The sequence below is a fragment of the Temnothorax curvispinosus genome, unplaced genomic scaffold, assembly GCF_003070985.1.
Source record: "Temnothorax curvispinosus isolate PA1 unplaced genomic scaffold, ASM307098v1 QBEX01008645.1, whole genome shotgun sequence".
In the NCBI taxonomy this organism is placed as follows: Eukaryota; Metazoa; Arthropoda; class Insecta; order Hymenoptera; family Formicidae; genus Temnothorax; species Temnothorax curvispinosus.
This window is the reverse complement of record NW_020218425.1, coordinates 1-10,552: the sequence shown is the minus strand read 5'-3', so window position 1 is coordinate 10,552 and position 10,552 is coordinate 1. Positions and strand designations below refer to the sequence as shown.

Here is a 10,552-nt window from a genome sequence, read left to right as displayed (position 1 = left end):
AGTTATTATTGAATTTTCAGTAGTGGGGGGGCCAACTTCACACAGCTGATGAATCGTCGCGTTTCTTGTCGGCCTTCCGATCAGCTGTACGCGACGTGAACATGTGGCAACGCCGCGCCGTGTAGTGTTTTCTTTCCACAGCACTATTCTTTTGCAAGCAAATCTCCCGTTATCGAAATTGTTTGTTACCTTCCATTATTTTTTAACATAAACACAATACATAACCTCACTCAAACACATGGCACTGGCATGATAGCTGCCTACATCGAAGAGATGCAATGTCGCGACATTTCTCTTGTACGAATGTCAACTGAAGTCAAATCTTGAACTGTTTACATTTATCAGTAGATAAATTGATACGTAATCGAATGAAAAGTTACATTATAAAATCAGTAATTATACAAGTGTCTAGAATATACCCATAAAAATGGTTTTTCTTAAAATAAAATTTAGCCCTTATATTGACTCATATGGTACATGGCCCAATCACCTTAAAAGTATTTAAGTGTTTAAAGCGCGTCAACTAACCTATATATGCACTTATATATATTATATTTCCCAAACTTTTTTTGTTAATAACTTTTTAACGAATAGCGAGCGATGGCTAAAACCTTCTGAAGGTCACTCGGGGTCATGACCTTGACAACATATATCAAGGTCATTGAAATCGGTGAGGTCGCCAAACTTTTTTTGTTAATAACTTTTTAACGAATAACGACCGCCGGCTAAAAACTTCTGAAGGTCACTCAGGAGGGTGACCTTGACAACATATGTCAAGGTCAAGGTCATTAACAGGTGGGGTCTTTTTGTAAATAATTACCAAAAGCGCTTCAAAGTTCAGAAACAAAAACTGATGGACAAGAGTCTATATTTTGCTGCGCTCTGGTCCGCGGACTATCGAGAACACGACCAAACGGAACACACTATCAATTATGATCACATTTTGTCGATTTCGCTGCAGGTGAGAAGATTCTAATTCTTGGCTGTGTTCACAGAAAAAAAGTCACTCTTTGAGCGTACAAAACATTGTTTTTTTTTTTTTGTGTATAACGAATTTATTATATCAAAATTCTCAATATAAAACGCAAGTTTTTAATAAACAAATGTATATTGAAATTGTATCGAGTTTTATGAATAATCTTCATTGTGCAACTGAAATAGAGTCATAATAATTTTATAGGATTTCATCGATTGGATACATCATTGTAAAATATTTATATCTACGACGAGATATGATGAAGACGAGCTCATTCGTCTTTTGAATCTGTTGGATCTAAGCATTCTGTTTGCAGCAGACAAATTAATAGAAGATTCAACTGACAGGATTGAGAGGCACTGTATACCACCTAAATATGCAATTCAGATGTGGAGATGGACAGAAGATCTAAATGTTAAAGTGCTACGAGATCTTTCATTGGATGTCTGCTTAGATCGTTTCAGTGAACTGCCACTCGATTCAATTTATGACTTGTCGAAGGAGAATTTTTTAAAATTAATTGGAAACATTAATATAAGAGCTACAGAATCTTATTTGGTTGACGTTATACGCGAGTGGAATAACCGTCATAAAGTGACTATATTATATATTTAAAAATATCATTGAGAGTAATATATATTACTCTCAATGTTATTATATATATATGGGGCATTCCACGCCAATTCGCAAGGAGTCAAACTTCGACCTTTTTATTTTTGATGGCCGCTCGTTTTTTAACAGGTCTTTACGAGTATTAGACCCCTGTTAAATCGTTTCTATAATAAATGCAGCGTTTCCGAAATAGAGCCTGCGCAAAATGAGGACTGCAAAATTTCAATGAATTTTTTCGCCTATTAGACAACGTCTAAGAAAAAAATTCATTGAACATAAAATACGCTATTTAGATCATAGTTTAAAAAAAAAATTATCCCAAATTTTTATAATAATGATTTTAAACTAATAAAATAAAAAAACACAAAAATTTGAATATCTCAAAAACCCCATTTTCTATTTTTTTTAAATTTATAGGGAATATTCTAGGGAGTATTAGAAGAATTTTAAGACTAGTTGGAAGTTGCGCAGAATTTTTGGGATTTTTTTATAAATTTTTTTGTGAGGCAGTAGTAATATTTGACTCACAAAAGTGTAGTTAAAAACGCATTTCAGACAATTCTGAATCAATTTAGATATACTTTTTTTACTAAAGCATGATGAAGATCTCGGCATAGCACACGACAATTGCGATGAACAGTGTGGGAAAGGCGAAAAAAATAGATTTATGAGGAAGTTTAATTCAATAAGTACATTTGTTTAAGAACATTTGTTTATTATTTTGTGCTCAGTATAATCATTCGAAAAGGAGTAATCTTTAACAATTAATTTATAATTTTTGGTATGACTTGGTATGACGCAGTGGGCACGTTGAGTCTGAGGTATTCTTTTTGTTTGATCGTACCGACTTGTCAAAAATTCGACGGCAATTTCATAATTTTTTTTGTCCCAATACTTGAAATATATATGTATATATATATATATATACTTACATACCTATTTTTGTTTTCTTACCATGCTATTATATTCCATTAATACAATTCTACGAATGATAAAATCTCTTGTCTTTGGCAGGATTTTACAGTTCCTTTAAATATCATTGAAAATAAGGTAGAAAAGATATTACAAAGTTTTATATCTTGTGAAGATGATGGTGATAACAAGCGATATATTCATTGCTGGGATGGCAATAATTTTTTTGAGCTAACTGCATTCGAATATCCTCCAGATATTAGAGGATCTATTAAAGGAATGCAGATCACTGCCAGAAGTATGTACAGTCTGTTTCTCTATTTTATCTTATCTAAAATAATTTTGTCTTATTCACTTAATTATTATTTTGTGCGATTATTTTTTAAAGGATACGATTTATATCTTTGTGGCGGAGAATATGGTATTGGATCAGGAACGTTTAACAGAAATGTTTGGCGTTATTCTTTGATATCTAAGAAATGGATTCATGAGACAGTGTAAATATCCTAATTATTAGATAAATAAGAATAAATAGATAAGTAATAATAAAATAAATAGAATGTTATATCTGTTACAATTGTTTACAAATATATTTTAGTATGCCAGTTGAGAGAAGACATATGATTACTGTATTTTTGAAAGACAAATTGTATCTTGTGGGCGGTGTGGGACGGTATCAACAAATACTGAAGACTATTGACATCTACGATATTTATACAGGTGATTTTAATTGTGCAGCTACCACATTGTGCACATTTTGTTAATATTATGTGCCAAATACAGATTAAAAATATTTTATTATATTAATTTTCGCTTTTGTATTTAAACAATGCATAGGTGTGTGGACATCTTCAGGTACTAGGATACCATGTGCTGCGCTTTTCGCGAGTTTAGCCACTAGTGTCCCTGATCATGTTGATTATAATAATCAGCTATTAATACCGGAGTATTTTCCTACGTATTACAATATATATAGATCTGATGTAGACAAATGGCAAACGGAATCTTCGGATCTTTTTTCACCGGGCATAATACTGACCCAACATGCGTCATGTTACATTGGTAAGTATTATAATTTGTGCACTAGGTGTCAAAAAAACTTAAAGTTTACATTAATATGTGTATTGCAGATGTTACTGATCGACATAAGATAGTGTTAAGGGGATCCTAAAGTGAAGGCTGAACTTCCTCGACGTCGGTAATGTCAACATTTCTAATTCTGTTTTCTTGTCATATATCTATATCTGTCCTTGTCTAACGAGAGGCATCTGTCTTTGTTCGATTACTGCGCCATCTCTTGCCACACGCAATATTGCTTATCCTGTCAACCTGAATGTGCTTTTGCACATATAAAAGTTATATAAAGTAATCTTTTTTTCTAGGTTTTCAATCTTAGATCTAATTGCACGATATTGTTCTTAAATGTTGTCCCTAGGTCATGCCGGTCTAATTTTGTGGATATTTATCGTGGAATTTTTGTACAAAGCAAATATTGTCGTCACGTATACCAAAAATTAACAAAAATATTAATTTTTTTTCGTTTTCGCGTTTTCGATATAAATTTGACCATGACCTAGATTTTGATGCGTACTTTAATTCTAGACAAGAATTTTGCATTTCTATAAAGTCAATTAAAAGATTAGTGCTAAGAAAAAAAGCCGGTATTACAGACGGCTTTAGGATCCCCTTAAGAGCTATCTCACACCAAAAAGAATGCAAATGCGTTTGTAATCTTTCTCAATGTCCAAACTATTACTCAAACAATGTTACTTATGTAGAGAAAATGTTTACCGAACATGGTAACGATGGACATTTCCTCCATTTGATAAAATTTTACTGTCTTGACGTTGATTTCGAAAAATTGAAGTCTACAAACGTAATAATGTATTCAGATGTAAATGACGTAGATGACATACACTTGCATAGTATTCCTATTCGAGATCCAAGAAAGTTCAATTCCTTGTTTATTTTGAATAAGTCATTAATTAGAAGATTTTTTAATCTACTTCATCCAGCTCACTTGCACACAACAAACTGGAATCATATTTGACTTATGTAATTAGATTAAATATTTAATTATTCGATATTTCTGTGAAAGAGGAAGAGGGAGAGAGAAATAAATCCAAATAAAAATCCAGGAAATATAAACGTAACAGAAATTTCAAAGAACACTTTAAAGAGCGGATAGTACGTCTACATATCCCGATATATCATAATTGATGACTGATTCCTCTTAATAAGAAGGTCGTAATCCGGATAAAGGTCAAAGTTTTATGATGGAGCGATTCGCTAGCGTTTGTACACCGTTATCTTTATTGATACAGTTCCCTAAATGTATGCATCACTCTGCCGAGGAAAATATACATCCAAATTGGTCGCTTTCACTGTCGACATTTTTGACTATCTGGGTAACTGTTATTGAATCGGTTTCTTGAAATTATTATTTGTTTCAGATACATATATCGAAGCCCGAAAGATGGAGAAAAGAGCTATTTGCATCAGCACGGATGACGATACCGAAGCATTATTAAGCAAATTTCCGTCAGACAGAAGCAAAAGGGAAAAAAAGGACAATAAACAGGATGATTTTCTGTATGGTTCGGTTAAATTAATTTTCAAGATTTAATTATTATATTACACTTATACAAAATGTATAATCGTATAATACATATGTTTCCAGGATTTCAATTTATTTAATGTCCTACTCAACATAATAATCTCACTTTCTTTTCTACATTTTGTATTCTTTCTTCGACTACTGCTTTTTTCCTCTTCTATCCTCCTTTTCTTTCTTTTACGTCTGTTATTTATAATGCGTTAATGAAAAATACATTAATTTAAAGTTTTTAATTTCAGATCTTGCAACAAAATCATCCAGTGATGATAACGATGACGATGATAGCGACGACGATAATGCCGCCCGTCGACCGCAAGTTAAATGTACGTATGGAGTGTGCATATGTGTATCACATACATATAGTGTCACGTTTTATGAATTCTTTTTAAAGAATTTATTATTTATTATTACAGCTTTTGCTTTAAAACCTTTGCCAGAATGTCCGATCGACGATGTTGGTTCTGGTATCTCAACCAACGTCCAATCAACTGAATTGGAAGGTAAATATAATAGACATGTGCATATAAATTTTAAACAATAATGTAAAAATATTGTATCAAATATGAAAGTTTAACGTTTATTTTAAACTAATTTTTTAATACAAATATTATTTCACACTTCTCTAATAGAAAATAGAGATTTTAATTAATTAAAATATATCTATATTTATATCTGAAAGAAATCTTAATATCTATCGATGCATTTCAAATCGATTTAATTCTATTTTTAATCGATATAAATATTCAATAGTTAGCATTTATAATAAAAATATTGCAAATATACATCGATATTGATTAAAAACTAATGGAATTGAATCGATTTGAAATGCAGCGATAGGTGTTAAGATTTAATTTAGAAATAGATCAACTTTAATCGATCGGAATAGCTTTTTTCTACCAACATTAATGTTGATAGAATGATGATGGTAGAAATTGCCTGGTAGAAATTGCCTTGCCAGCGCCACGACACTTGTCAGCGCCATGCAAGTTTGCCACGCCACAGCCTTATCCGAAAAACTGGAAAGAGCCATATCAGGGCCATGTCCGCGCCTAATATGGCATTTACATAAAATTGAACGGGCGCAGGTCTGGATTTGACTGAGTTTCTAATGCGATCCACACTTGCGCCACGTTAGGTGCTGTCGAGATTCTTCTCTTTGGCTTCTAGATCGACTTCTTAATTTTTAGAAATTTATTAAAACATGTACGTTAAAATTGAGACAGGATTATTTTATCCTTCACCTGCCGCGGCCGGTGTCCTTCGGCTGGCAGAGCTCTACTAATTTATCTGGCAATAAATGATAATAAATAATAATAAATAATAATAAATGATAATAAATAATAATAAATAAATGGTAAATAAATAATTTGGTTCGGCAATAAATAATAAATAATTAAATTGAGCGCTAATCAGTTGTAGAAGAACTGATAGGCTACAACTACATCATCGTAACGCTTTGATCGTGATCGTAAGCAATGAAGTCGTCGTAAACCGCGTATATCTATGCCAATATATATCTATATAATAGTTATTTGTGTAACAAGTGCGAGAAGTTGAGAATTGGACACGAGTGCGATCACCCGCACGAGTGTCCAATTCTCAACCCGCACGTGTTATACACCCTATTTTATATTACAAAGTGCGTGGAAAGTAGCCCATTGCGCGCGCGTCATCTGTGCGACGGATGGCCGATTCCACACACGAGTCGAAACAGTGCGGTAATGTTTACATGTTTACTGTAACAACTACATCTATCGTAATGTTCACCGTAAGGCCCGGTCTACAATGGATGTCGTAAGTCGGAGTCGTAAGAAATTGACCAATCACAATCTATTATTCTCCTTGCGGTCGAAGAATAATGAACTGTGATTGGTCAATTTCTTACGACTCCGACTTCCGACATCCATTGTAGACCGGGCCTAAGCGGTCGTAACGCTCGTCGTAATTGCTATCGTAAGCTCATCGTATAAGTTGATTCAACTTGAACTCTTTACAATTACGACGCTTGTCTAGCGTTACAACATAACCTAACCTGTCAGCTTTCTCGACGTGCGAAAAAGAATGTGTTTATAGAGTTGCTTTCCATTTACATAAAAACTCAGATAATTTTCACTTGTGATGTCATTCTGTCTTTATTATTCATTAATTCCCACGATCAAAGCATTACGATAAATGTTAGTTGTTACTTTAGGTTATAATTGCAACGCCAGACGAGCGTCGTAATTGGAAAGAGTTCAAGCTGAATCAAGTCATACGACGAGCTTACGATAGCGATTACGACGAGCGTTACGACCGCTTACGATAAACATTACAATAGATGTAGTTGTAGCCTCACACGACAATAGATGGTAATAAAAAATTAAAATCAAAATTTCGAGCGCAAAAATATCGCCAGATGAAAAAATTTAAACGCCATTATTTGTCATTATTTGAAGAAGAAAAATACGATACATGTAATAAACCAATTACTAGCGGTACAACATCAGAAGGTATTAATCATATACATCACGAATAATATCGAAGCAAATATTGTATTGTATGTAATAGTACAGTTAAGAAATATGTTTTATTATTTTTTATGTAGATCACACGGATGATGTAAATGTAAACGTAGGAGAAGGTTTGAGTGATTCCGATGGAAGTAATTCAGAAACAACATCAGAAGGTTATAATTCATATATATCATGTAATGAATAATATCGAAGCAAATGTATAATGAAGAAATATATTTTATTATTTGTTATGTAGATCATATGAATGACAATATAAACGTAGGAGAAGTGTTGAGTGATTCCGATGGAAGTGATTCAGAAACTTACATTGTGTTTGAAGTTGAAAAAGAGAGAGAGAGGTTGTGTTGTTTTTTTGCGGCCATTAGTGGCAGTTGTAATGCGATAGGTCGGGCCGCGCATTCTACGTAGGTCGGTGAAAAGGCGCGCAAGCGGCGCCGACTACGTTGCGTCCCAGGCGGCGAGGCGCAAGTTTACCGCGCATGCTTGAGCATGTTGGGAGGGGCGCGCAGCCCGGGCGAGCGAGCATTCGTCTTCCGGACATCGTGCGTTACACACCCGTTGTAATCAGTTCGAATAAAATACTTAGTTGCGTCATCTTTTCGGTGTTAACTTGTAATCGAGTTGTGAGGTAGTCGAGATCTGCCTCTCAGTGTGCAGCAGCCAATATACCGGTGGATCGTATACGCAGCAAATAAAGGACAACTGTCGTCGCAGAAAGGAAGCCAGTGAGATACGTCCCAGCGAGCCTTGCCGGCACGTGAAAAGCTCGAGGAAGGCAGCCATTTTCTGGAACGTTCGAGAAAGCCTTTTCGGCATGAGATAAAACGCCCTTTCGAAGTCTTGGATAAATGGGTTTTTGGCTTGGTCCTTTCGACATATATTCATTGTGTGAACATCCTATGTGATGTTATCTTCAATCATAACCTTTATCAATATACATGAGTGAGAACGTTAGACTCTCGTCTACCGTTACGAGGTGAGAACGTTAGACTCTCGTCTACCGTTACGAGGTGAGAACGTAAGACTATCGTCTACCGTTACGAGAGGGATTTTCAATCCTCTCAAGGTTACCCTTTGCGGTTATCGCTTGCAGAATTCACGAGAGCAAGCGAGAGGAAGACTTCCTCGCCTTTTGAAAAGATATTAGGATTTTATCTCGAGTTTAATTGTAACACTGAGCTCAGTCTAAAAGTCCATAAATTAATTAATTGTTTAGTTGCAACTATATTTTATTTACAATGAAAAACTTTACTTCTTTCTTTTGTGCGATTAATTCGTTATAATCAATTCTATAATATATTTTGTAGTTAATTACGTTAACTTGCGTACATTCGTTACATTCACTACTAACTTAGAATGTTTTACTTGCGAAATACATATAAATCGTTTCAGGCGTTGTAATAACATTATCAAATAACCGTTTGCTTGCGTTGCAATAAAATCTCTTACTCAATTACTTTATATTATCCTAGTGATTATTTTGCGAATTATAAATTATCTAATATTACGTTTATTCTATGGTGAGTTAATGTGTCAATCAAAGAGGAAGGCCTCTTAAAAGTGTAATTCAATACACTCATTTGAAAATTATTACCCGTATCGTATTAAATGCTTGTGTTGCATTCATTGCCTTTGTCGTAATTATCGCTCGTGTCGTAGTAAAAGCTCATGAAGTAAAATATTCCTTTGTCGTGATTTATACTCAAGTTTTGTAATACTCAGTTAACATTCAAATCACGAAGAATATTATTCACAAGGCCGATAACCATTATTTATAATTTAACTAAACGATTGATGCATTATTTCCCTGATTGTTTGAATTATATCTACACTGATATTCATGTTTTTAGTTTGAGTTATGTCGATGTTTTGAACAATCCTTTCTTTGATAACTAACAACTAATTTTGAGCTTGACTTCGTCAATATACATTATATGCGTACATACTAAGTTCAATTCCTTTTATAAATAACATTGTCTAATGATACAGAATTCTATCAAGAAATATAAGAAATATATTTCTCTTTTCATAATTCAAAAGAAAGGACTGTTCTACGATAACCATTCATTTTTTTCTTTTGTGTATTTGATACATTTATTTTACTCATATCGTATTTTTCTATTACAAATGTATAATTTTGTTCACGAATACTGGGAAGGTTTTAGGGCAGTTTCCCTTCCCCTATGCAACAAATGTTGGTATTCTTTGTATAGTTCGGCCCAATCTAAATTTTCTTAATTACATAAATCACGAAACGCAATCTCTCTCTCAATAAACGGATTCTTTTTATTTTTTCCTTCCTCAACAAATTCTCGAGATCAGGCTCGTGCGCGAGCTTGTGCAAACACATTGTAAATGAAGAAATCGATAATAACGATAGCGATCAGAGTGATGTGGACGAGCATAATATAATAGATGTAGAAGAAATTGAAGAAATATCGAAACTACGGGTGTGGGCTATTGAATGTAAGATTCCGTTCGTACACCTGGATAAACTGTTAAAAATCCTTCAACAAAGACTTTTACCTACATTACCAAAATCAAACCGAATCAAGTGCAACAAAGATGTGTAAGACTACCTGGAGACCAGCGAATATTTGTTCGTTTAATTTCGCTGCGATGTCCTACTCGTGAATAAAGGCCTTATAGTGTTAGGTGAAAAGAAGTACAAAGTTTTTGTTTTTATCTGGAACATAGGAAATTATTAAATGTAAAACTGTCGATGTAAGACTGTGATTATTTGCCAAATATTAAGGTATTTTATTTTTAATTATAATGGTGTCATTTTATCACCCTATTGAACTTAATACCACTTCCTTTATCTCATTGATATAGAGTCACGTTTGTCAACGTATAATACATATTTATTTTCATATTTCCTAATTTATGAGATAGTAGTTAATTTAGGAGTAGTAAATATTA

General features: G+C 33.7%; 2 protein-coding genes across 2 annotated transcripts; both read left to right on the top strand.

Annotated features, from left to right (window-relative positions):
* Positions 1-795: 795 nt before the first annotated feature.
* Positions 796-3,671, top strand: LOC112458065 (the record flags this gene model as incomplete). Its single annotated transcript, XM_025021477.1, has 7 exons — positions 796-961; positions 1,181-1,570; positions 2,603-2,798; positions 2,889-2,997; positions 3,099-3,220; positions 3,338-3,562; positions 3,631-3,671. Coding segments are annotated over 7 exons (1,249 nt in total), but the record flags the coding sequence as incomplete, so codon positions are not given.
* A 3,562-nt stretch (positions 3,672-7,233) lies between these two features.
* On the top strand, positions 7,234-10,096 carry LOC112458064 (the record flags this gene model as incomplete). Its single annotated transcript, XM_025021475.1, has 4 exons — positions 7,234-7,606; positions 7,702-7,782; positions 7,866-7,936; positions 9,979-10,096. Coding segments are annotated over exons 1-4 (364 nt in total), but the record flags the coding sequence as incomplete, so codon positions are not given.
* Between the last annotated feature and the right edge of the window lie 456 nt (positions 10,097-10,552).